This window comes from Dromaius novaehollandiae, chromosome 4 (assembly GCF_036370855.1).
Source record: "Dromaius novaehollandiae isolate bDroNov1 chromosome 4, bDroNov1.hap1, whole genome shotgun sequence".
Lineage (NCBI taxonomy): Eukaryota > Metazoa > Chordata > Aves > Casuariiformes > Dromaiidae > Dromaius > Dromaius novaehollandiae.
The window spans coordinates 11,121,010-11,147,611 of NC_088101.1; the positions used below are offsets into that span (position 1 = coordinate 11,121,010).

Here is a 26,602-nt window from a genome sequence, read left to right on the forward strand (position 1 = left end):
GCTGGCCTGGATTTAAAATGATAGGGAGATGTGCAACAGACATCGCCCTGCTGTGGCTGATGGCAGCTGTGCTCGCTTGGTGCTCCAGAGGGCTGCTGGTGAAAGGGCTGTAGCAGAGCAGGGACTGCGGGACAAGGCAGTCCGCAGTTGTAGTCGCCCTCGGCCCCATGAGGAACAACCACGCAATGATATGTAGGTAGCCTTGAGGACATAGATGACTATGGTATCCAGTGGGTTTCTCCAGGACCAGTCTCTAGTTCCCATCACCCCCAGTTTCATTACTCTGCCTTGATACAGTTTGGTGGGGGCACCAGAGAACTTCCATGACAGGCGCCTGTAACACTTGCACATGAGGCAAAGCCGTTTCGTAAGGAAGGCTTACAAAGCGCAGCCTTGGAGGCACACTGCAGGCCCTCCCATCGGCGGAAAGAGGCAGCCAAAGGTGACGCTGGAAGTGGGCGGTGCGGGTGAGGAAGAGCTGCACCAGAGGGATGGAGCTGGTGCTTGCAAAAACGATGGAAGGAATGAGGGAGGTTCACTCTCTGCAGCAAATTATTGGGGTGTGTCTTCAGGGCCCGACTGCGTGGTTGCTGGACTGGCAATCTAAGTCCAGCGAGCAAGTTGTTGAGGTGGCAGGCTGGTATGTGGCCCCAAGCTTTTCAGTTGCTCAATCATGTGCAGAAGTGAGAAAAATACAGGGTCTGGAAGGGCTGTTACAGGCTGGGAGTAAGATGAGCAACAGGATAGGTAGGGAAAGCCCAAGCCAAACCAAGACAGTCAGCTAAAAGCTGAGACAGATAAAAAAATAAATCCCACTCAGGCCTGAAACTGGACTATTCCTCTCAGAGTTGCCTGATCTAGAAAGCTAAAGGCATGATAAACCTCAGGTTGTTGCCCTTAATGCAATTAAAAATTTCTGAGTGCAGTAATGGGAATGTGGAGTCCACATGTTGCAGAGGAAGGAAGTATTCTCAGCTACTACCGCTTCTCAGGTCCAGAAGGGCCAGCAGAGAGTAGCTGAGAGATCTGTGGAGACCCAGAAGGGTGTCCAGCTTAACGCCCTTTGGGGACTGCAGCTCTGCTAATAGGACCTCAATACCCATGTATTTATCATAATTTACAGAAGATGAGTTTAGAGGACGGATACCCCTTTTGTGATGCTCTTACAATACGGGGTAGAGGAACAGAAAGGGCAGGAAGTAGGAGTCTGAGCAAAACAGAGCTCTCTTGAGAATGCCTCTGGGCTGAGTCTCTCCATGGAGTCCAGGAAAAGTTTCTGGAGGATGAACAGAGACAGGCCGGAGCGTTTCACAGACAGGCCAAAAAGCCTGAGCAGGAAACAAAGATGTGTCACCACGGATCCCAGCTGGGTCACAGCAAGAACAGGAGGAGGCTCCAGGAGTCGATTTTGGCCCCATCTTCCCATGGGGGAAGCCTGTGCTAACAGTGAGGCTGTTGCTGGAGTTGCCATTACCTGTCACCTGGCAGAACAGGTTCCTCTATGACAACTGGATTACCCAGGAGAAGGAGAGAGGAAGTGAAAAGCTGAAGAGAAGCTAATGAGGACCTTGTGACACAGCCCAGTTAATAGCAATGACCAATGATACCCTCCTAACTGGATGACAAAGGGAGGAACAAAGGACCAGGTAAGCCAGGGAAAGAACTGTACTGTCCGGGCCCATCCAAGATGTTGACAGACCTGTATCGAGGGCTGGATGAGGACTGTTTTGTAGTAATGCCAAAAATGAGTGCTTAAGTCATCTCAGAAGACAGCAGAGTTAGCACAGACTACTTCTGAGTGCAGCTACAAACAGATCAAGCACAAAGAGCGTAAACCCTACAGGATAATGCAATGTTTCAAAAAAAAAAAAGATGAGCATGGTATTCCATGACGAGATCAACACGGGCTGCTCTGTGTCACATTGCCAGTCAAGCCCTGACAGCCAGGTTCCATGGGGCCAAAAGGGAATGCAAACGTGGCTCCTTGCAGCCCTAAACTCCCATACATAACCTGACAGATTTTTTCTTTTTGGGCTATGTGGCTTAGTCAAGCTTTTCCTCTTGGGAAGTGAGGATGAGCAAAGCATTGCTTATTTTGCATGGGGCTTGATTGCATTCCATTTACCTGTAGGTTTTTGGCAGGCAGAAATTACATTGCTGGTCACAGCATTTCAGAAGCTGGTAGTATAGCTGCCACAGAGAGAGACCACAAGAGCAGCATGTGCTAGAAGATCTGTAGGCAACAGGGGAAATGGCAGCACAGAAAGTCTCGCAGGCAGACTCTACTGTTGCAGCCAGAGCCCACATGTAGGGGCCTGGGGCATCTGAGCTCTCCTGAATTGCACTGCTGGAGTAATCTAGCATGAGTAATGTCAGTCTGTGCTCTGATCACGCCTTTGTTTTGCTAAGTGGATGCTCCTCCTCCCCATTACCTCACACGCTCCCCGTTCAGGTGGCTTCGAGATAGAAGTGCAATGAAAACTGGCAGAATCTGGGCAGAGCTATTTCACCACAGCACTAGTCTGCCTAATTACTCCTTTGCTGTGGCTGGTGCTTGTCAACAGGAAGAGAGTAGGGAAAGTAAGTTGAGGTCAGGAAGTGAGCATCAAGCCAGGAAAGAGGCAGAGCTATCCTTCCACATGATTCATCTTTTCCAACGGAAGGGGAGTAGGCCACGCTGTCGGGGCAGAGCACCTGGACAAACGTTTTCCACCTTGCAGCCACTCTCCTCAGTTCCCAAATCACAACCCATCTGTTCTCCAGACTGGAGATCAATGGCTAGGTTCCTAGAGGCCACTGCTTGCCAAATGACTTGGCACAGCTGGCCTCTTTTCTCTAGATTGCTGTACGTGCACATGGAAGAACTCGTGGGTTCCCTCTCATGGCGTGTCACATATGGGCTTTACTATCAAGGATGATGCAAGGCTGACTTAAGCACTGTTACGTACAAGCTGGGCTTGAAATTGTTAGAGGATGACACACAGCAGGAGAACAAAGGAAGTCACTTTTGAGAGGAAGATCTCCCTTTCATTTGCTTGATCTCTAGAGCATTGAAGACAGGCCTGAAGTTTAAGGAAAGAGCAAAAGAGCCAGTTCAGTCCTCCATGGAGTGACGCATGGGCCTCTGGCTAACTGAGCTGGCAGCTTTTGCAAAATGCCAGCCAAGTATGAATTCACTTTACAGACGTGGGAGCTTCTGAAATAGCACTCTCATCTGTGATGTTCTGGGTCCCACCACTCTTCCTTACCAGCATCCTGTTGCACAGGTCAAGAGATCACAGGTCTTGCACCCATGAACATCAAGCAATTCGGGCTGAGGCAGACAGCACTAACCTCTAGCAAACACAAGGAATGACAAAGGTGGTGCTTCTTCTTGAATGTTCTTGAAGTGATGGGCTTAATACAGACAAGTCAGATGCTGTATGACTCCTTGTTCAGAGGGAGCCACGCGGGGTGCAGCTAAACTCAGTGGGCTGTTCTATTACTACTTTAGGCCAATGAAATATCTACGTTAAGTGCTTAAGACTCTCAAATTGGGTGAAGTAGTAGAAAAATATGGCTCCTCACTCGTATTATGACGACTAGATTACTTCACTTGACTTGCTTCTGATTAACAAGTAATATACTTCAAAGTTCCTCCCAATACAGTCACAACAGGAGCAAACACAGGGAGAACAAGCGGGAGGACTGGAGTGTTGGTACCTTTTCTGAGAGCTTTCTTGCTGTCAGCTAGTAGATTTTCCTATAGCTGCTCATACCCTGAGTTGCCATGCGTTAGTGTGTTCAGTTGCAGAGAATGATCAATTTATACTTTCGCTTCTCTGATGTAATCCAAGATATATCCAGTGCAACATTACTGACCGTCAGGACGAGCTGAGATCCATAGTGCTGATTCCTAGTATGTTTGAGGACAGATTAAGCTAGCAGCTGCATTGCTCCTTTAAGTCTTCCTCAGACTATGCCAGCTAATATCCATGTTCATTGGAACGGAGATGTACATATTACTAGAGATAATATGATACTTGTTTTCTCTCTCCCAAATTAACTGCTGGGACTTGAAACATCCTGCTCAGCCATACCAAGTGTAACTTTCACATTAAGTACACCACACAGACACCTTAAGTTGGTCTAGAACTTTTATTTCGAGGAGTAAAATTGTTTTCAGAATATTCACAAGAATAAATATAAAATTACTCTTCAGAGTTTGAGCCAGGTAGTACTGGCAAGAAGATTAACTGTTACAAAAATATATCTCTATCCCACAGAGCCACTTATGTAGGATTCTCATTGAGAAATACTATTAAATAAAAAAATAAAACACTGAAAATAAAATGCTTGACCTATACTGATTGGATCACCAAACAATTGAAATTTTTAAGAGAACATAAATATTGTAAATATTTTTAATAAAAATAACATTTAAATAGATGGGAAGCCACTGAGTCTGTCCAGATGAACAGAACACTGTATGAAGCCACGGATTCTCCTACAGGGTACCAACTTCCTTGTATTCACTGGTGTTCATCTGTCTCTTCTTGTTTCGGTACCTGAAATTAGCAGAGAGAGGTGTTAGTTCTGGAAAGCCAGCCATCCCAAATGGCTTTCTGGGGAGTGAGGAGGGGAAAGGAAGAAAAAAAACTTCTATATAACCTCCTTGTGTTTGTTTTAACTCTAGCAGCTAGGCTCTCTCTGCATTCATTTCTGGGCTCTGAGATGACTTGCATGCAGTCTCATTTCTCAACTCTTCACTGAAGACTTCACATCTGCATTAAAGTCTTGCTGCTGGTACTGGGTTTGTCTTTGAGAAATCCTGCTGGGTCCGTCCCTGAAATAGGGCTGAACACCCTAACAAACTAGGCCATCTTCTGTTCTGAGATGACGTTTCACCGAGTCTTCACATAGGGAAGAGGAATTAAGGCAGTTACTGTCTAGCTTTCAGATCTGTGAAGCCGAGCTTTCCCACCTTGTGGGAAAAGAGCCAAGTTGTTCCACCTTCTTGGCTCTTTGACAGCAGCTTACAATTAGCGTTATTAGCATAAAGAATGATTCCTGCTGCTTTGGGGTCTGTTAATGGAGAAGACTACTGTCCTCTTTGGTAAGGCTGATGAGGAAATGCTAGTGATATGGCTTAGTCACCACAGTAATATGGCAGATAAGCAGTTACCTAATACTCATCCAGCTGCTCTCCAGTTCCTGCTGACTGGGGAAACAGCATTACCAGGAGAACGAACTAGTTTTCCTATTCCGTGTCTGCTCTCTCCTTTACCTTGAGATACCCTCTATGATGGACAACAAGCTAACCGATATAGTCCTCTGACAGGGTCATAGGACATCTGAGGGCAGTGTTGCCTAGGCATAACATAACCCTCAGTCTGAGGTATGCTATACAGCACACTACTTTTCGGATGACTTCATTAAGTGCAGGCCTGCCTATCAGACTGACCTCCATGCAATCCAGTTAGTGTGGATATCCCAGTCTAACTGGAGGTCCTCAGTGGACATCTTATTACACATAACTGACTTGCCCTCCCGAGCCATGAAGAGAGACTCTCTTACCTTTTGCAGATGTAGTAGCTTGCAATAGAGAGGGCGGTGAGGAAAAGCAGAATTAGGATTACTGTCAGTGCCACATACTCCTTACTGAGGGGCTGTCTGACAAGTTCTGAATGCACACATCGGACGCCAGAGAAGCCTACATCGCACCTGAGCAGAAGAGAGGCAGAATTAGAGACACTGCTGCGCTGTTATAATTTAGCACTTTTACAGAACTGCTGAGGACACCCTACCCCCACTGGCCTACTGTTTCCCGGGGGACAAGCAACTTGAACTGGGATAACTGAAATCCATATGGTTCTGGAAACAGAGGTAAATCCTTCAAGTGAGGAACACATCTGAAAAAGCCTACAGGGTCTTTACTTCGCAGGCTGAATCAAAGGAGAGATCTTGCTGCTTTGTCTGAGCTCTGGATCTCACACTATTGTAAATACAGATGAACAATGGGAGGTACATCAGAATGAATGTCCCATATTTAAGCTGGGTTGATGACTCATTTCAGGTGTCTAAGACTCCCATACAAGTTTCATAGCAGCCAGCATATGTGCTTAATGCCTTCTTAAATCCAGCTGAGGTCTGTTATAGATATACTGCTCCTGTTTAAATCCTTATGAAAATTTGAATCACTTGCTGGACTGGTGTTCCAGGTAAGCATCGGTACCAGTGAGGTCAAAGCCAGTCCATGTTCATGAATTCATTTTAACAAGACACATTGCATTCTGTCCGTACCTGCAATAGTGCTCATCCAAGTCCACTATGTACACACACTGTCCGTGGAAGCAGTAGTCTTTCATTTCAGGCTTGCATCTTGTTATCCCAACTTGAGCCACACGTGGACTGTTCTCTGTCTGAACTGTAAAGAGATTTGGTTAGCATCTCATCAGCCTTCTTCTGCCTTCATCTTTCCCAAACACTGCTTTACAAGTACAGCTAACAGCCTAGATACCAGCAAACCTTCAATGCAGTAGACATTGCGACAGGCAAGGCTTTAGAACAGGGAGAGGATTTTCCCAGACTAGAGTTATACTGACTCTTCTCTGGGGAGTTTCACATAAGCTATTTCTGCTTCTACAGTAGTATTCTCATCTAAGACCCAGCTCTTCTGCCAAAGAAGCAATATTAAAGGAAATATAGGCTAACAGATGGTTGTTGTGCAAGAACAGCGAGCACTTTGCAGGATGTTGGAAGTGTGGCTCAACTGTAACTTATCCTTATAGTGAAAGTCATTTCCCAGGGCACCTCAGTGAGGTCACCAGCCCAAGGAAGGTGGGAACCAAAGGCTTGTTATTTGCAAAGACAGCTATAAAGAATCCTTACTTAGTGCTGTTGTGCAGTTGTCCATTTCACCAGGCGCACATAACGGAATCACTGTTGTGCCCAGGACTGCTTGCAACACATAACCTACAAAAGAATAGAAAGAAGAGTCAAAGTGAGATCCTTGTTAAGTCTAGCTCTGTATTCCAGCTGGTCTAGTCTTCAAGTTAATAATAGAAGAGCAGAAGCCTTCTACCTTAAACCTAGTGTAAGCTGAAAAAAAATATACAGATCTCAGACATCTGCTGCCTCTATCATATAAGGCAACCCAAAGAAATAAGCTCTGAAATGCAAACTCTAAACGTACAACAGAGACGAAACAGAAACTCCACATCTATGACCACCTCTCATCAATGCTCTGAGGAGGCTGGGCAGGAATGGGTTTGGACAGGTTGCACACGTCAACAGGAGAGGCAGAATTTGGTCCAACTCTTTGTGGTTAGATCCCTATGTGGATTCTGACTAGCCTGGCACAGCACCCATGCAAGAGACTCAGGCAGGGTCCCACAATGAGGTATGGCAATCTTCCATTCATTGCAGGAAGAGTTGTTGTGATCACAATCAAGAACTTGAATCAACAGCAGTCCCAGGGGAAATGATTTCCCCACACTCAGCAAGTCAGCGTGGCTGGCAACTGGGCACCCTGGGACAGAGCTGAGCCAGGTTCAGTGGCCCGCCACTGGCTTTAGAGACCACATACAGCTCTGGGAAGGCTTTACGCAAAAGCTGCTTGGCCTCAGCCCTCTACCTGCTGTAACCAGCTTGAAAGGCTGGCCAGTTCCTGCACTAATACCATCTCTTGCCTCAGAGTTACTCAGCAAAACAGGCACTTGCCCAGACAGCTAACATGAGGTACCAAGCCCTGTACATGTAGTCACTGGGTCTCAGAGGCACTGTCCAGTTTAGAGATCCTCGGTCAGTGTCAGCCATCTCAACTCCAGGAGACAACAGCTACGTTTCTTTCATTCCTAGACCGTCCACCATCAAGACCACAGCTCAGCAGGTTTGATAATGGGTACCAGTAATATTAGGGGACTGCACCATGCATGATGAGGAGTCTGGTGCCCAGAGTGCCAGCTGCATTATGCTGGGGTCAAAGGACTCCCCTTCTCCTGGAGATTCAGCTTCTAAAGCACACTGATGTTTTTCAGGCTGTGAGGCCCTGCACAGGCACAGCTTTCAGACATTCTGCTCGCCAAACAAGCATTTCCAAACAGGATTTCAGGCCAATCACAAGTATTTGTAGCTTCATGGCTACCCCATGAAGAACAGTTAATGTTTGCCCCAGCTGGCCATGAAATCCACTTGGCTAACACTCCTGCTGTGGTCACAAACTAACCTGCTCATGAACTGTTTAGTCATCGGCCCCATTCCACTGAAGTCTGTAATTTGTGTCTTTGGGCTGTTTGCCTCTATTAACTTGTCAGGTCATGCATGCCTAATGGAGGGAGTGTGCCTTCATAATTTCTTTATCACTCTAATTCAGCTCTGGTTATTAGAAAGTTTCATTACATCTCAGGGTTAAATCTAGTAGTGATTTATGGATTTTCTGCAGCTCATCTATTTCTGGATGATTAATAGGGCTTCCTTTAAGGTTTATTCCAGTTAGATATAAGAATGGCAAGAATATCCTTCTTAAAGGGACAGGTTTTGTTTTTTAAGCACAGTTTCTTTCCCTTCCCTTCCTCTCCACCACATTTCTTGCAAAGCTAGTAACTCAGATTTCTATCGAGCTTTAGAAAAAAGGACAAAGCCTAGATTTGCCAAAGTGAGAGCCATGGTAACACAGCAACGATACAGTAATTTTGACTTGTAGAAGGAGACCGTAAGTCAGACATCTACTTCTGCTCGGATGACTCAGCAAGACCTGCCTTTCACTGAGATAGGGCAGGACCAGCAAGTTTACTTTCAGGGTGCGATTTTTCACAGCACTTTGCATTCACTATAGATTCTGCCAGGAGCAGCAATTAATGCACTTCTGTAAGGCCAGTTTGACCCTCACGAAGGAAAGTTAAAGTGCTTGATGGATGAGGCCATCAGCTAACGGACCATTGCAGCTCATTTACTGCTCTACAACTGCAGGCTTTAAGCTTTGGGTCAGGGACCTGGTGCCCCAACTGACACTGGGCAAAGCAGATCAATGAGTCAGTCCCTCTTCCCAGGAACTAGAAGGACTTTTCAGGAGTGCTCCACAGACCAAGCTGCTCCCCCAGCAGCTTGGTGAGCAGCTGTAGGATGGGACAGCTCTGACACATTGAATAACACAGTATTTTTGCAAGAAGGGATACCGGAGTCCTGAAACCCGTGACAGTCAGTGACTTGAGGCTCCCTCCTGTTCCCTACATACTGCTGCTGTCACCTCCATTGACAAGACTATGGCAGAATTTGATCTGGGGCCCACATGACTATAACGAACAGAAATCAAGCCAAAATATGCTAGATGTTTCCGAGACATCCAATTCTATTGTTCTTTACTAAGTAGATGGAAGAAGATAAATGAAGATCTCTTTTTGTCCTACATACCTCAGTTTTGGCCTGCCTACCTCCTTGGTCTGAGTGTAATTTGAGCAGTTGTTTTCTAGTCTCAAGTTCTTAGTTCAAGAGATATTAGAACATGGCTTTTGCATTTAAGAAACTCAAGCCCAGATACATGTAAGAGACAGGTCAGCTCTTATCTTTGCTCCAGAAAGAGGGATCAGTTTCCAACTGAACCTGTCCCTAGAGAGGAAACGCCAGAACTCAGACACCTGTACAGGACAGATGAAAATACACCACCTCATACAAAGCAGAACTCAGACTTGTCCCATTCCACCCATGCACAACTGATAGGCTCCTTTGCCTGACTGCAGACGCACAGGCCAAACACAGTAAGCCCAAGAGTGCAGGTGTGGATATTTGCTAACACCCTAAAGTGTTTTCTGCATTCGGGCAAAGTTCTTCCTGTTCTGCACTGTTATATTTTGCCCTTTCCCCCATGCACTTATTCCTCCTCTGACGTCAGTGGGAGGGGGGTCCTGTGGGAGGATAAGGGATCCACGCTCTGGAACGGCAAGGAGAACCTTTCCCTGCATGGTTATCAAATGATGTTTATCAAACACAGGACCTGGGAGAGGTAGTTACATTTTTATTCCTTCACTGTTCACTAAGCAAATACTCTACAGAGTACAAGATAACAGTAATGAGATGGTGGATACTGGTTAATGCCTCACAGGAATGCAAATTCTACACTTACTGCTACTGCCAGAATGCAAGTGCAATACTGTGTCTGGCGTTACAGCAAGGCTAACACTGACAGCAGCAGCTGCTTTACTGGAATAGTAATGCTGCTGCTTACTGGTTCTTCTACAAAAGACAGAAGGAAAATAAGGGACAACTGGTTGCCTTAGCTTCCTGCAGCCATTGTCAAAGATGACACGCAACAGCTAGTTACCAGTTCAGCCATTCAAAGCCAGGTACTGTTTCCAGTTAGAGAAAGAGTGTGAAGAATGAAAGATGAGGGAGATGCATACAGGATGTATATAACTGAGAATTAGTCCTTTGGCAAGTTTTATGTCAACTTTAAAGGCCAATTTTGGAGTTTTGTTGTAGTCTGAGAGGTCTCAGGTCCTATCAGCATTTGAGTTGGCTTTCCCTTTCGCTGAGATCACTAGTCATATACTAGTTTACCTGAAGAAGAATCCCTGGCATCAGTTTGCATTTGGCATCTCTGTGGTCCCTCCACCACAGAGGCAGCACCTACACTTCTAACTTCAGTTGCACTTCCAAAGCAACGCCAAGTGCAGAAGTGTCCAGCTGACCTTTCGCCTGGTGAATCTCTGCTGATTTTAACTCAATGTGGATCCCCATCACCTGATTTTAGACATCCAGGACATATCTGACTGGCATCACTACTATCACCACTTAACTCTAGTGCATCACGTTCAAAATCTCCCGGTTACTAACCTCCCTAGCTAGCCATACAATAGACTACAGAAGTCTGCAGGCCATCTCAGACAAAGCAAGCACTTCTGGCAATACGAAAGGCTGGGTGAGTGGCTGTTTTCTAGATCAGGATCATAGAAGTGTAGGGTTATCTGGGAAAGCCTCACTAATAGCTTGCCTTTATTCGGGATTTGGCTGTGCAACTAGCTCCCTTGTTCACATCGACCACAGCATCTCTGGAGTTCAGGTCATCCACAAAGGATGAGCATGTTTTCTGGGAAAGGAGAAGTGGCCATTCAAGGTAATTTTAACTGCCTCACATAGAACACACCTCCCCATCCTTCCACTTCCAATGTAACATCTGGCTTCTGCTTGATATTTCAGGCAGGATGTACCTGCTGCCTGGTTCCTTGATTATGCCAAGCAGAGCAGATGCCTGACACTCCTGCTCCTGAGATGAGACATACAAGATGCACAGGTTGCTCTTCTCACCCATGTGAAGGGAGATGCTATTAGTCCTTTCCACCCTGCAACCACCTTGTGGTCTCTGTGTATTTGGCTTATTCTCTAACTGGAGACACCAGAAGTGAGGGCGCTGAAAGAGGCTCAAATCAGTTACCTTTAGGGCAACAGGACAGAAATGTCTATACACGTTTCTAGGAAGAACATCCAAGTTTCCCCATATTGCATTTTGGACTCATAACGTCAGAATTGCAGACCTGAAGTCATGGAGGCCCGAGGCCAGGCCAGGCCAGCTCGGAGGTAGTCCTGAAAACACCAGCCTGTACTGAAAGACTAGTGCTCTGATATTGCTGTGGACCTGCATGACCATCTTGGGCATTGCACCAGGACATATCCTTAAGTAGAGACATAAAGATAATTATGTAGTATGTGCACTCAGTCATCTCAGTACTGCTTCCACCCCTGTGAAGACTTCCACACCAGGTATCCTATTTGCACACTACCCCTGTTCCTATGCCTGAATCACTCTAACTTTCCATCGCATGCAAGGGGGCTAGCTGCAGAGCAGAGGGGGAGAGGTCCCTACACTGCAGCAGAAGCAGAAACTCATTACTGTTAGTGCCCAGACATGCCAGACACTGAAAAAAATCTGTATCTCCAGGCTCAGCAACCTTTGTGTTCAGCCCACTTGCCATTAGCCAGAAGAAACTTGACAAAGGAAGCCACAGCTGACAGCTCCCAGTGTGTTTGGAGACCCAAGGCCTGCCTTCCCCACTCGAGCAGCTTTAAAGCAACTGCTTGGAGACCAGGACCAGTTCTTGCCCAGGGCTTCCTTACTGACCCACTGAAGAAGCAGAACCTGGGCTTGGCTCCATCACTCTCACATTCTCCCTGTGGCCTCACAGTGCCACAGCTCCTCAGGGTGAGTGACAGCTCTCTCCCCACTGCCTTTCTGCTGTGCAGCCCTCAAGCCCAGGATACCCAGGATATGAAGCTGACAATGAGTTTCACCTCAGTTCGGTTTCAGCCACTCAGAGGTGAACCTCTTTAGTCCAGCATAATACCAGCGAGAGTCTTCCCAGCTTCTGCCAATGGCACTTAGTTCTGCTAAGACTACTGACCTGGGAGGGAAAGGAAGTAAAGAACTTGTACTACTATGTATGAGGCCATCGAGTTATGACTAATCTATCTCTTACTATCAAATTTTATGCCTGCCCCGGAAATAAATAAATCCCTATTCAAATCCACAAAGCCCTACCAGTACTTTTCAGTGCCAGCTTTGTGCAAGTATATCTGAGTCACAGGCTACAAAATGTTTAACCCGCTGTCCCTGCAAATAAGCTGCTACGCAGTGACTGACCCATAAGCTATTACAGAAATACTTGGCCAAGATGAAAGGCAGGAGCTCCTGCTGAAGTGAGCTTAGCAGATGAGGGAACATCTGCTCCAAAAGAGAGGGCTTGGCAACAGTTTCCTCATGGACTGAGACCCTGAGCCCAGCACCGCAGATGTAAGAATACGTCTTGTCATTACAACAGCCCATGTGAGTGCTCCAGGACTAGTCCTGGCTCAGATGCTCCCTGCCACACAGTTAAAGCCACCTCAAAGAGACAGTTATCAGCAATCAGTGTGCATCATTACCAGGACCCAGCAGAGGTGCAAGGCAAGGATCAGTCATTGCTTCACAGAACATTTAGGCTCCAGGCTTAACAATACACGTGTACGTTTCAGACTTTCAGGTACCTTCTGTTGATGCAATAAAGTAACACGCTCCCAGTGAGGAGGTGGAGAAGTGTCAAGCAAAGAGAGGCCATGACCTGTTTTGTTTCCAGAAGGAAGTCTCTACTGCTGTGGGGATTTACCTGCTGAGCTCACCCAGAGCATGGTCTGGGTGAAAGCTGCAGGACTGGACTATGGGCAAAACAGGACAATATGACAAAGAACAGATCCTGCTGCCTTAACCAAACAGCGCTGCTGGAGAGAAAGCAGATACTCACTTTCATTCACTTAAGGGTCAAGCCTGAACACCGAACAAGCAACGACATGCCCTGCTACTGCACACCAATCTGAGAGCGAAACCCATGTGCTCTGCTCCTCCTGTCATACAGCCACCCACATACACCCATTGCTGCCCATACCTTCGTGTCAAAGAAGAAATGCGTCACCTTCACCTGAAGACAAGCTTAGCCCTACCTTTTGCAGGAGACTTTCCAGCAAGAAGCAAGCGCCCCAGCCCCTGAGTCAGGCTCTGCCTGCACCCTGCGCTGCCCCATCAGCTGCCGCATCCCACCCCATGCGGGCCAGGCAGCGGTGCCAGGAGGACCCGGGAGGTCCCAGCAGGGACCTGCCGCCTCCCTGTGCGGCGGCACTGCCTCGCGGCGGCACGGAGCCGCAGCTCCCAAGGGGGCACCGCGGCGGCACTCACCGAGGAAGAGCAGAAAGCTGCGAGCCCACATGCTGCCGGCGTCCATGGTCCCCGCGGCGAGCAGGAGAGGGAAGCGGCCGGAGAGGAGGCGCCGGGCTGCGGCAGGAGCGGCTGCGGCAGGAGCGGCTGCAGCGCTGTCGCTGTGGGTGCCGGCCGCGCCGCCGCGGCCCTTTATGGGCCGCCGGGAGAGGCGGGGCGGCGCTCGGCGGTGATGAAACCCCGGGTCGGGGCAGGTGCCCCGCGCCGGCCTCGCCGCTCCCTGCCCGCCGCTCCCGGGCACCAGCCCTGCCGCCCCCGGCTGGGCCGGGCCGGGACGCGCCGCCTCCGGCGGGCCGGGGCGCGGGCACCCGCCGGGACCCCGCTGGGCCCGGCCTTGGCTCCCCGACGGGTGCGACCCCCGCACCCCCCCTCCCCAGGCCTGGGCGCGAAGGGCAGGCCTGGGCCTCAGTGCCGGACACTGGGCATCGGGTGCGCCCTGCACCACGCGGGGGGAGGACGAACTTTCCAACCCCTGCGGCTGTTGGCTGCCCCCCGGGAGCACGTGCTTTATCCCTGTTTTGGCCAAACATTGCTGCAAATGTCATTCGTGGCCATAAAATTACCTGTCCGTTGAAAGGAATCCAACCGTGGCACTTGCACCCAGGACTTCCTCGGCCACGAAGTCCCGTGACTGCACAGCATCGTCAGCGTTAGCTTCTGTTTGCCCTAAATTCATTGGCACAGGGGTAATGGCGTGAGACTACGATGCGAACGGGGTCCACCCTGCTGCGGTGGCTCTGCGTAGGAAGTGCTGTGGGGCTGTCATGTGGCTGTGAACGCTGCTTGCTAATAAACCAAGGTTCAGAAAAGAGCGCAGCGCCAGCAGCCGGAAATGTGCTGCCCTTTCTAATCTCCCATCTACCGGCATTTCTAAAGCGATCCTTGGCACAAGCATCTTGGTGCCAGGGAACCTCGGTACCAGGGGCTGAAATGGTCGATTAAGTTCCAGCACAGGCCACAGGAATGCACCTCACCCAGAGACCTTGACCTGCAGTGACAGGCTCAAGGTCAGAGGGTGCTAAAGCCACCTTGCCCCTTCCGTCCTCGGCTTCATCACAGCCCGGTAGCATGGGCAGTTATTAGTACTGACAGTTTCCTTAGTTGCCTAGACATTAGTCTACTTATTCCCGCTGCATGTTTTTATTCCTTTCATGCATGTTGCTGAAACCTGTGTGCTCTATTGCTGCATTAGGCAAGGCCTTGTCCTGCCCTGGCTTCCACCCCATAATCCGATATTTGATGGATACCACCACCCCCAAATCCCTACTCCAGGAATTTGCCTGAAATAGAAGTCGTCTCTTATCTGAACAAGTTGCTCAGAAAGAGTGGCTATTTCTTATCCTTTTAAAGCAAAAAAACCTTCTTTGTCTGCTTTACCTTTTTCCGTCATCAGAAAAAGCAAGGAAATACCCAATTTATTGCAGAACTGATAAGCCTATCTTGCTGTGTAAGGAATGTGAGTATTGACAACGTACAGTTTAATAGCTGATGACTCAAATATCCACAGTTTCTCCATTTTATAAGGGGCTATTGATACAAAAAGATTAACTATGAAAGATACTGCAGAATATGATAGTCTACCATATTTTCATGTTCAGATTCCTGGTCCAAGGTAATAAATACATTAACTCAGGGAGTTTTGGAATAGATATGGTACTTACAAATCATACTCCATCTTATTTCAGAGAAGTTTGCTTAGGCGAAGAGATCCTATGAAAGTGTAGTGATACTGAAAAATGGAAAAAGCAACGTTACTACAGAATTATATATCAATACAATCTGTGAAGTATCAAATTGATATGAGAGTTGGCAAGATCAGTGTAATAAAGATCAGCGTTCCAGTAGTATTATAAGTTGGTGTTCTGCAGATAAGTGGGACACGATACAGCCTGAATCTTTTTCCAAGTCCTTTTTTTTTTTCCCTTTAGCATTAGGGCCCTGGCTTACTCCCATACAACCCTGTTGCTGCTTTAATGTTAGCAGATGGTAACTTTTCTGATGTCACATGACTGTGTTGCTTCTCTATTTGGGCTGATCCCCCTTTTTAAGAACTTTATCATCTGCTTTTTCAGGGACCACAGTGGGCAAAGAAAGGAATTGCAATGATTAGTAAAGCATTCCTGTATGTGGGGATTTCTCCAGATGCCACAAAAGCAGCATCACTACTGAACTTCTACACACTTATGACATGACAGTAAATTTCACCCTTAAATTCCTGCAAGATTTATCCTCTGAAAGAAAGCATTTAATTACAGTCTTGTACTGATATCCGGACACCATGCAACTCTTGACACAGTTGGATCAATTCACTGGAATTTCCTCTGTCAGATTTTAAATATATGGAAAACAATTATCATATAAACATCTTTGCTTCATCTTTGTGTGATTTTCTTCCTCTCACAGCATGTCATTTCTCAGCAGGCATCCCCACTTACAGATTTCACCATCCTTTCTCCATCCTCCACGTGGAGGTTGCCTCTTTGAACAAGGCTGATACACATTTTAACAGCCAGTTTTCCAAGTGGCTATTTGTAATGAGTAGTACCTTCCTGCACCGACGGATTCACAGTAAGTCAGATTCATTGCATCCCACAGGTCTGAGTATGGAGTGACATGTCTGTACAATGCTGAAAGGTAGCACTGATTGGGCAATAGAGCATCATGGGTGTACTTCTGCTAGTGGCCTGAATTTTAGCTGGGGTAAACTGGCACACCCAAGTGAAGTTAATGATGGATTTATACCAGTTAGCAGCAGACCAGCCTGTAGCCCCCAGGATGCTTTGACATTTCAGGATCTTCTTCTTTACAGTGTGTGATGAAGATATCTGCACATACCTTAAGAATTGGTGCAAAAAACTTGCTGCCATTAACTTACAATGGTTTAATGAGCATCTTTAAAGAAAGCCTCTATTTAAAATGTAAACGGCCTCAACTCAGGTCCGTTTTATGCTTAAACCCCTCTTAATGTCAAGTATTTCTCTTCATTCTTTTCAGACAGCAGCAGATTCAAAGCAGTGAAAATTTCAAGGTTATTGAATGGACTTTGTCTATTAGCTTATCTATCATTGACAGTATAGAGGATTTCATGTGAACAAAATACTGTTTCCAACTTAGAAAGGAAAATACAGGTCAAATGTACATTTTTCTATGCCCGAGAACACTGTCCCTCACAGTGATTTCCCGTGAAAGACTACAGTGCATTCATAGTAATGAACTGTCACTTTATGTATGCATTTTTAAATTACATCTATCAAAGACAGGTGTCTACTACTTACTTTAGCTGCTTTCTGTAGGACTTGTATCTAGTTTTATATGTTGCCATTTTGAGGACGGATCTTCATTTTTTTTGTCTGTTAAGAACGGCATCTATTTCCAAAACCAACCTCTTTGTTAGAAAGTATTTTTGAAACTGGAACCAAATCATACCTAGTGTTTCAGTGAAGGACTGGACTTCTTCACACAAAAAAGGTAACAAAAAGCAACATATTCATACATTCCCAGAAAACCAGCCAGCATTTTTCAAACAGCATCAATGCATACTTCAGTACATGTATAAGTCAAATTTTCATTTACAGCAAGTTTTCACTGCAGGGTATCAGAGATCCTCAAGAAGTTCTCTTGGAAGATGGGTAGGCTAAGTGGACTGCAACACATTAGACAACATTTTGAATTATGGAAGATTAGTATTAAGTATGAAAATCTTAAATGGCAAAGAGCATGGGACTTGCACGTGACCACAAACACCCCAAGAAGGGAGTATGGCTTACTGGGATGCATCGATGAATTAGTCTAGAGGGAATGGAATATGGCAACACCTCGTGCCGAACCTATGCCATATAGAGGTCAGCTTCAAATCTGCCACATATGCGAGGTATGAACTAGGCCCAATGTTCTTAAACAGTCAGGCTTTACTGTAAATTATGAGAGTTCAAAATGCTGCCCCAAGGCTCAAAGTGGCTGACCTCTTCCTGTAAATGAAGGGTAAAGACATTGGACTATTGGACAACACAGATCTTTCGCTGTTTAAAAAAAAAAACAACAAAAAACCCACACCCCCAAAATGCACTGATTTCTTAGCCAATTCACTGGCTCAGCATTAACCAGAAACTCAAAGAGAAAAGGGGCAAATTCACAAGACGGCAATGAAAAGGCAGACAAATCTGCCAGTTCATGCTGCATTGCTGCCTACAGGGCAGTTTTAAAGCTTCATTCTGCTGGCTGGTATGAAATTTCCATTACTCTCCCCTGGGCAACTCCTGAATGGCCCAACACATCTGGCTGGCATGAAGAGCTTTGTAATGCTCAGCTGGTGTTTTCCCTTTCCTAATTACACCTTGGTGCTCCATGAGGAATGATTTCTCAGCCTCCAAGGGGGTTTCTACCTTTTTTCATTTGCTCAGTCTTTCCATGGTTTCTGCCTTTACCTCCTGCTTAATGAACCTGTGCAAACATTTTATTTGTACTCCTGTAAAGGGTGTTCTCAAACTAAGTCCCTCCTATATCACTGCCCATATGTCTAGCAGTTGTCTCTCCTTCCTCCAAATGATTCATCTGTTAAGATAAGAGGGACCAGGGTGGAAGAAAAATGGCTTTCCCCACAGCAGGTAGCAGGTGGCAAGCACAGCTGGAAAAAGAACACCAGCCCTTTAACTGTCAGTCTTGCATTCCATCCTGTCTGTCAATACGTCTTCATACCTCATAAATTAATCTCCTCAACAGTATTTTGCATTGATCCGATACTGCATTGGCTAAAACGGCCTTCCATAAATGTGGCCGTATGCCTTCTCTTGACTGCATTTCTCCAGGAGGATGTATTTTAACCACAGGAAGATATAACCACACGCAAATATGATGATGACTGCCCTCTGTGAAGGTCCATCATGCATACAGCTGGGTGCAGCATACAGACTCCCTGACAGGTGGCCAATATAACCACCAGAGCTGGAGAGTCTAGACAGCTCTGTTCTCAGAGTAGATCCCCCAGAAGTAAGATGCATGGAGCTGACCGATTTGGGCAGGTATTAAGCTGTGCTCCATTCAGGTGTTTTGACTTGTTTCCTCCCTTCGTACAGTCTCAAAATTCTAATTTAGTGCCTACATTCAGTAATGGCTCCAATAAGCATACTGTTATCCTTTCGAGTTGCCTTTCTTGTGACTTAAATGCATTTTATTTTTAGCAACAAGCAAGCAAATTGTTACGTGAAGGTGTATTCCTGGCAGCTGACCATGTGGTGCTTCTGCTCAGCAGCTCTGCCCTGAGAGCAACGTCCGTCTCAGGACAGTGAAATGATGGCAAGAACCACCACTGTAGGGACTGACGTGACTCAGCAGACACTCACCCGCTTCTGTTGGGCTTTCACCACAGCAGTCAGTCCTGGCTGTGGGCTATACACCACTGTCTTCCTTCCCTCACCTGTACCTTGCATCTGGACAGCTGGCACTAGTATGGGGAAGACAAGGCCTTCCTTGCCACCATCAGAGAGAAGGAAATAGCCTGCCTTGGACCGAACTACAGGCCAGCCTTGTAAGACCTATACTAAAGCCTAAACAGTACATGCCACATCCATATGCCCAGCAGAGCCCTCTGCCTCCTTATTTTCTTCAGCTGGGAATGTAGGCAGTCAGCTGAGCAGTTTTGCAGGCTTCAGCTGAGGTGGCCTCAATCCCTTTGGCTTTTCTTGACAGGAAGACTTTGCACTCGTTCACTGCTGCAGGGGCAAGGGGATGAAAGCAGGGAAGCGGGAGAAGGAGAGCCCGAGGTGTGGGCTACTTCCCAGCGCCAGAGTTCCTGTGCTTAGCCTACAGTCTGGGAAGAAGCAGCATCAAGCTGTGTCTTGTCCTGTGCTCCCAGTCCTGTACTGCCACTGCCACAGACCCCACATTTTGGCCTGTGACTCAGACTGTCATCTTCATACTGGCCACATACTGCCATCAGAACGGCACATCGGGAGCTGGGGCACCCTCGACACGAGGAATGTGTCATTGGAGATGATGGAGTAAACAACAATTCACCTGAAACCAGCTTAGCTAACACACGTTCCAGAAATGGAATCTAGGAAAAAGTTACAGGTCCACATTGTATTTGTTTGGCCTGGTAACTAGCGCTAGGCACAAGAGCAGATGCAGTTAGTGGAATTCCCCCATCCACTAGCATCATGGGACACTCCTATTGCTATTATAATTACTGTTAATCCTTACTATTACTGTAGTGACCAAAAAAAAAAGAAAAAAGGCAGTCAGGATCAGGCCTTTATTGTGCTAGCTGTTGTCATGCAGAGGTGATGAGACAGTCTGCCCCAGGGAACCTATAAACACGGGTGCTCAACTCATCACTACAGTCATATTTCAAACTAGGACACTGGGGTCCACAATGAAGCTCCCCCACAGCTTGAGCAAAAACAGACTGTGGCGCTCCCTTGGGCTAAGCTGTAAGAATTGTATTAAGTTTGCCTTAGGTAGGAGCCAGTCCATTCATATCATGCTCACTTTCTACTGTAATTCAACGAGAAAGATAAGAGTAGCTAATCAGGAATACTTTGGGGTTGCAACACTTAATAAGATGTTTCCATTCTATATTTTTGCTTCATGGTTCCAACCTTCTTCTATAATAGTCCCTATTCTTTGGTCTCCAGTGAACTTAGTATTACCAACTCTTGAGAGACAACTATGAGTCACATGGTATGCGGAAACCTCCAGGGTTTGGTTTGGTTTGGGAAAGAACAAGAGTATCTGAAATCATCTTTCGGTCACCTTCCCCTCCCATTCACAGTCTGAACATCACCTGTAGTATTCAGCCTCCCTAGAGAGACAGTCCCAAAGTCACAGACTGAAGAAAGGGATGAGCTAGTTTGGCCAGGGGCTAGGTACCAACATGGAGCTGTGGGGAAAGACTGCAGCCATCTGTGGAGCTGAAAAGGGCAGAGGTATTTCCATCACATGTGGAGAAACCATGCGCCTGAGACACAGATTTTTCCTCCCACCCTTTGCAGGTGTGGCTGCTGCCAGGCACCAGGAAAGGAGACAGACCCCAATTTTCTGGTCAGAGCTGGTTGTCTCACAAACAGTCTTGGAAGCGCAGTCTAGATCCCTCCCCGGGTAAAGGAACTGTTCAGACACTGCACATTCGCGCTGTTCTCTTAGCAAGAAGTTGTGGGTTTGCCCATGGCTGAGGGGAGCAAAGGCCTAGGCCTACTCCACAGGTCCCCACCTCTCCACCCATGGGTAGGGAGGGTGCCGGTAGCTTGTCGCGTGTGTGGGAGATGGGAGGAGAGGAATCTGCAACCGTCAACTGAAAGCCCTGAGGGTGAGATGCCTACAGCTGGTCAGCTGACTGTGACACTTCCATGGATAACTCCTTTGCATGGCATCTACCAACCTGCCCCCTCTGCCAGGCTGCTTCCTGCAGCTTGATGCTATTTAAGAGATGCAGGAGAACTCCTTTATGATTCTCAGAGTGCATGGGTGTAAATGGAGTGGGACAGGACAAAGGCCAGGGCTGGGTTTAATTAGACTAGTGTTGGTTATTAAATTAAGAACATCACGAACTTACGGTTGGCAGTTCTTAACACTCCTGCAGCCAGGGAACCCAAAGAATGCCCTTTATAGACGAAAAAGAAGGCTGTGGATAAGACTATGGTAATTTCAATGGGAACTGAAGCTAAGGGTGAAATGCCATGTGTGGTACATATTGGGAAAGGAGTGAGGAAGAGTGGAATCCACTCAGGGAAACATTAGCCAAAGCTGCCAAACACAAGTTAGACCTCTAAGTCTAACTCTAACTCCTAAATAACAACAGCCCCTCTAAGGACTTTTGCAGAAAATAGGAATCCCTGAAGACCAATTTTTACTAAAAGAGCCCAGAGGTTTCATATTAGATACCCAAGATCAGAGACATTTGGCCACTGACTCGATGCATGCCTGTGGCAGAGGCCACCCCTTCATACATAACACACTCATGTTCCAGTTCCACACCAGGATTAATCTATCCTGCCCAACTAAGCATACGAGCAACCTGAGATCAGAAACAAAACAAGAAGTTAGCACAGGAGCTGGCTTGTGCTTAGGTGAAATGTATCAGAAATGACAACTTGTGCAGAACGCAGTCTAACTCTATTGCCTCTATCCCAGCTTCCCGACCCTTCCCCCATTTTTCTTCTCATAACGTATCATAACTCCCATTCATGGAGTAGAAGAGAGATTTCCAGGAAAGGCTGCTGTATACAAAGCTAATTGCCTGTCTTTCCAAATCAACCATTTTAAAGGGCACATAGGTTAACTGAACTGGAGAAGAGGTCTTTATGGAAGTCTGTTTATCCTCTCTTCTAGAGCCTTCTTATGCAATGCACTGCACATTGTGGCATCCATTTGATTATATTGGGGCAGTTTTGATTAGCATATGCATTAACCATGTTACATATCATCAGAGCTGCCAACTGCATTGCAAATGTTGGAATTGTCTTTTACGTAAATCTAAATAACATTAGTGCCTTTGGGTAATGGCCTTCAATTGTTTATATGGTTTTTGTAAACAGGATATTAACAATTTGTAAATATCCTGTTGCAGACCCGTCAGCTGTGGCTTTGCAAACTCAGAAGAGGCCAGTTTGATATATGCCCATCTGTAATAAGTCTACTAAAACTTCACTGGTAACATTGCACAACTGTTAGTGACCACAACAATTGCCTCTAATTGTACGTACCAATGCTTCTACTTCATAACTTGTACAGATTGGTTCTCGAGTCAGGACATCTTTAGAGCATTTCCTGGGGAACTATAAATCAAAGAAATAATATATTATTATCATCATTTTCCATAGGCATTGCATTGTACAATTCTCAGCATTCTCCTAGAGAGCAAGAGAATTGCACAGCTCCGAGTTCCCTTTGCTCCATTTTACTCAGTTATTTTTTTTTAAATAGAAACTTCCCTTCCAAATTAATGAAGATGGTGACATGTATATGTACACATGCAGACACACATATAAAGAAATATCTCTGTCTCTAAAAATTTCTTGGGTCTTCTTTCGGTATTGCAGAATAGGCATTTTGATTGTCAATAACTAGATAAAATTTATAGATTTATGGGCAGTTATGAAGTAACTTTTAAAATACTTTTCAAGAAAAGTGTTAACACAACCCTCTTTTGTCCCATCACTCAATCTCAGCAGAGCTAAAAAGACAGGCAGAAAGTTCCTTTTGAACTAAATACTATAGTAAAAGCAATGCACACCTACCCCTGATTTGTGGCATGCTTTTAAAAGAGGTGGCTAGCTTTGTGGAACGGAGGAGTTGCCTTCGTGCAGAGCGAACCTCCAGTTTGGAAGGTAACAGAAAAACCGTTATAACAACACTTGGTGGGGGAGCATTAGAAGCCCAAAGTTGTGTCACTCCTAATCCAAGCGTGAATAACCCAGTGCTGGGAGTGCACTGATGAAAAGTAGTCTGACAATATGTTCTAAGCTCCAAAACAAGTGCCTTAAGGAACTGTAACTTCAGGCTCAAGCTGTGATAACATATGCGTTCAGGAGACAGAGCTGGACCGACAGGAACCTTAAATACCACTTGGCCAGTTGAGGGAGTCCTTGTAAGAATAGGCATCATTGTGGTGCCCAGAGGTGATGCATGTAAAAGAGCAGATTTTGTCTCAGCTACTTGGTGCTCTCTGAAGTTATAGCTATTTCTTACCAAACCCTTGGGGTCTGTGCATTACACAGCTCCTAACACTGTCCCTTAGGACTTTAATGCTTCTGTGAGAGTAAGCAGATTTCCCTAGCTCCCACACCCTTCTTTCGTGTTGCTGTGAGGATTTGCCCGCATAGAAATACTCGTTCAACCTACACCCTGTGGTAGAGGCCGTCTGTCTCAGCTAGACCAGGTTATTGTCCTTGTTTAAGACAGCTGTGGAGGTAAAGCGGGCATACCTTACTACCTTAGTCCTTTTAGGAGACTATGACAGCCCCTTAGCTATACTTTTGTCCCTGAATACTGGCTGTATCATCTTCCCAGCCTTGCCACCTCTTCTTTGGGACCATTCCTCTAATGCCACGCGCAGCTCTGTAGCAATCCTTGTCAGCTACTAGCTAGGCCCACTCTGAAATCAATTCTTTCTTTTCCCCTTGCTCCCACTAGATGCTGAATAGCTCGTCTTCCAGCTCCATCTTCTCTGTCACCAGAACATTCCCATCCTCTCCCACTTCCCAATTCCAATCCCCAGGTATAGCTGTGACCCTCGTTCATTGCCTTCTCTGATCGCAATCCTGAAGGGCAACTAAGCAGAACTGCAGCCCATAAAATCAAAATTGCTTCACACAAAACACACACTGGCACCTGGTGGTCTTGTGATGATTTTTTTTCCAGTGGTCCTTGGTCTTGGCAAGGTTTTTTTTTTCCTTCTTCCAATGGTCCTAGGTATATATCAGACAAAGGCATTGGACTTGTAAGTAACATTCTTGCTTATCCTGAACAAAAATCCAGACAGACTGAGAAAAGCTCTCCTACATTTCATGGCGTCCCTATTTGTATCTCCTCCCCTCCCCACACGCACTCCCCCAGGAGTTTTGGTGAAAGCATATGAGTCACATGCTGTGTCACAAGGAACGAAAAGCTGGAACATTTGTCTCATTTCAGTCTACTTCCCAGAATGACTTCAGTGGTGGTGGTGTCACCAAAGTCTTCTCAGAACAGACCCCCATTTTCTTTTCTGCTACTATGCCAGTCACTTGGGCAAGAGGAGTGGGAGGGAAGGAGAAAGATGGCTTTGGCATGCTCTGAGCCATTGAGAGCAGCCTTTGCTCTGGCCGTGAGTAAGAGCAGCCTTGGGTGCACTGATGCGGGGGTACAGGCTGTTCTGGTGTCACTCCTGCTGCCACCACAAGTGGGAAATGTTGGGCCTAGTTCTCCCATCTCTTACTCTTCAGTAACAGCACCTGAACATAGACTACTGCATCTAAATAAGGAGTTCATTGCAAATGAAATGAACGTAAACTTTCAAATTTAAAATATAAAGGAAAAAGCAGTGGTGTAAAGTCCTGACGCTACCTGTTATAAAGCACATCATTGTGATTGCACTATGAACTCAGCTGGACTTCACAGGGAATATTTCCAGATTGCTTTGCAGATAAAGCACAAGGAAACTGTATCACTTACACCCAGTACAAGCATATCTACAGGTAAGGAATGAGATAGCTAGATGCCCTTGGGGAGATATGAGAAGCATTTAAAGCATAAAAATTGCTTACCTTTCCCTCACCAGGCAGACAGATAAACAGAAATGTCTCTGTTCAATAATGCCTAAAAGTCTGATGAGAGCCCTTAAAAGCAAAGGAAACTAAGGCTTACAGTCAGCCATGGTGTGAGGATGTGCAATCCTAGTGACAGAACATTCCCAAGCAGCTCAAAATGAGCAGCTCTGGAGAACGGCACAGGTCTAGAGAGGCCATGGGAAAAGTGAGCGTGTGAGGGCCAAGGCTCACGCTTCCGTGCTGGACACAGAGGCCTGGGAGTTTCACAAGGGCATTCCCTGCCTACCAGGGGCTGCGCTGTGTTCAGACTTTCAGTCACGTGGCTGCTGGGATAGACACTGCTCACCACACGCTAAGAAAGGGTGGGAACAATTTGCTTTACTGCTCCTGCCAAAAGCCTCTATTAGTCTATGTTGTGAAAGCTCCAGAGAGGCAAAACATTCCTAAAACCACTTTATTAATTTTAATAACACCCCGAAACTCCCCCCAGTTGTTTATGGACAGCAGGGCTGAGGGAGGCAAGCAGCAAAGGCCCAGACAGAGAAGCATTCCCTCTCTCTGCAGTGTGAGGGGCCAGGGAGTCTCAGTATAATTTCTGCTGGCTGCTGAAATGCTGGCTGCTTCCCTGACAGTTCGTGCTGAGGGAGGGGCTAGTTTCAGATCTACTGATGCCAAGCGCAACATAAGAACAAAACATTGTTTTACCATCTCCAGTACCTATCAACTGCCTTCACAGTCTTTAATATATTTATCCTCATGGCATCCCTGTAGCTATTTTGCTACTTCTCTGATGGGGAACTGAGGCACATACGGTGTATGCAACTTACCTGGTGCACATGTTGGAGCAGAGACTTGTACCTGCACCTCCCGTGATCCAGACTACTGCCCTTCTCATAGATCACCTCCTCTATGACCGTTAGTCACAGTAGCATTGGCTGCCTCCTAGACTCCTTTTCCTGGTGCTACAGCCCAGATTCATGCTGTAGGAAGACAAACACTTAAAACTAACCAATGAGAGAGATTTATAAGTGGCAAATATGTCTGGCCATCATATCCAAATGTGGCAACCACTCTGTCCCTTGGGCCTATTCACTCTTCAAGTTGGGACATGTTGGATGCTGCACACAGTGGTCTCAGAGAACGAAGCCATGCTTTTTTTCCCTTTGCTGCTTGCCTCACTTGTAGCACAGGCCAAGTACCTTGTAGCTCAGATCTTGTACCCAAGTAGCTTGTTGCCTTACAAAAGCAACATGGGATTTAGAAGGTCCACAGTTTGAGAGGGACATGCTTTTGAGCTCAAGCTTCTGAAATAGCAGGCCTCCTGAAGCAGGTGCAAGTTTCTTTTTTACTAGCTATTATCTTGTGATGAGTGAAAACCTATGCCTGGATTTCTTTGGAAGTTACCTGTGTTAAATCATATGGAGTTGCAATTTTGTATTATTTCTATTAAGCTATCATTCTGCATACTGTATAGGGCCATAATCCCTGGGGGAAATTAACACGTGGAAAGGACCGGACTAAAGATCTTATGTAGAATATGAGAAATTCCGCTCTGTTTGGAAACAGAAGAGGTGTTACCTTGGCAGTCAACAGCATCACTGGTAACAGAGACAACTAGAGTTATTAGCCAGAAGCAATCTCTGAAAGC

General features: G+C 46.3%; 1 protein-coding gene across 5 annotated transcripts; it reads right to left on the reverse strand.

Moving 5' to 3' along the window:
- Positions 1-4,123: 4,123 nt before the first annotated feature.
- EREG (epiregulin) lies at positions 4,124-15,514 on the reverse strand. 5 transcript variants are annotated; one of them, XR_010388867.1, is made up of 6 exons: positions 15,376-15,514; positions 6,871-6,954; positions 6,283-6,406; positions 5,557-5,703; positions 4,651-4,892; positions 4,124-4,547 (listed from the first exon to the last, which is right to left on the reverse strand). XR_010388867.1 is itself a non-coding variant. In XM_026108664.2 (6 exons), the coding sequence occupies exons 2-6, from the start codon at positions 14,354-14,356 to the stop codon at positions 4,487-4,489; spliced, it is 495 nt and encodes a 164-aa protein (XP_025964449.1). In that variant the 5' UTR covers positions 14,357-14,380; positions 15,376-15,477; the 3' UTR covers positions 4,124-4,486. The 5 variants fall into 5 exon arrangements, 2 of the variants coding, with proteins under 2 accessions (XP_025964449.1, XP_025964451.1); XR_010388865.1 differs by lacking the exon at positions 15,376-15,514 and adding an exon at positions 14,278-15,334; XR_010388866.1 differs by lacking the exon at positions 15,376-15,514 and adding an exon at positions 13,676-13,832.
- Between the last annotated feature and the right edge of the window lie 11,088 nt (positions 15,515-26,602).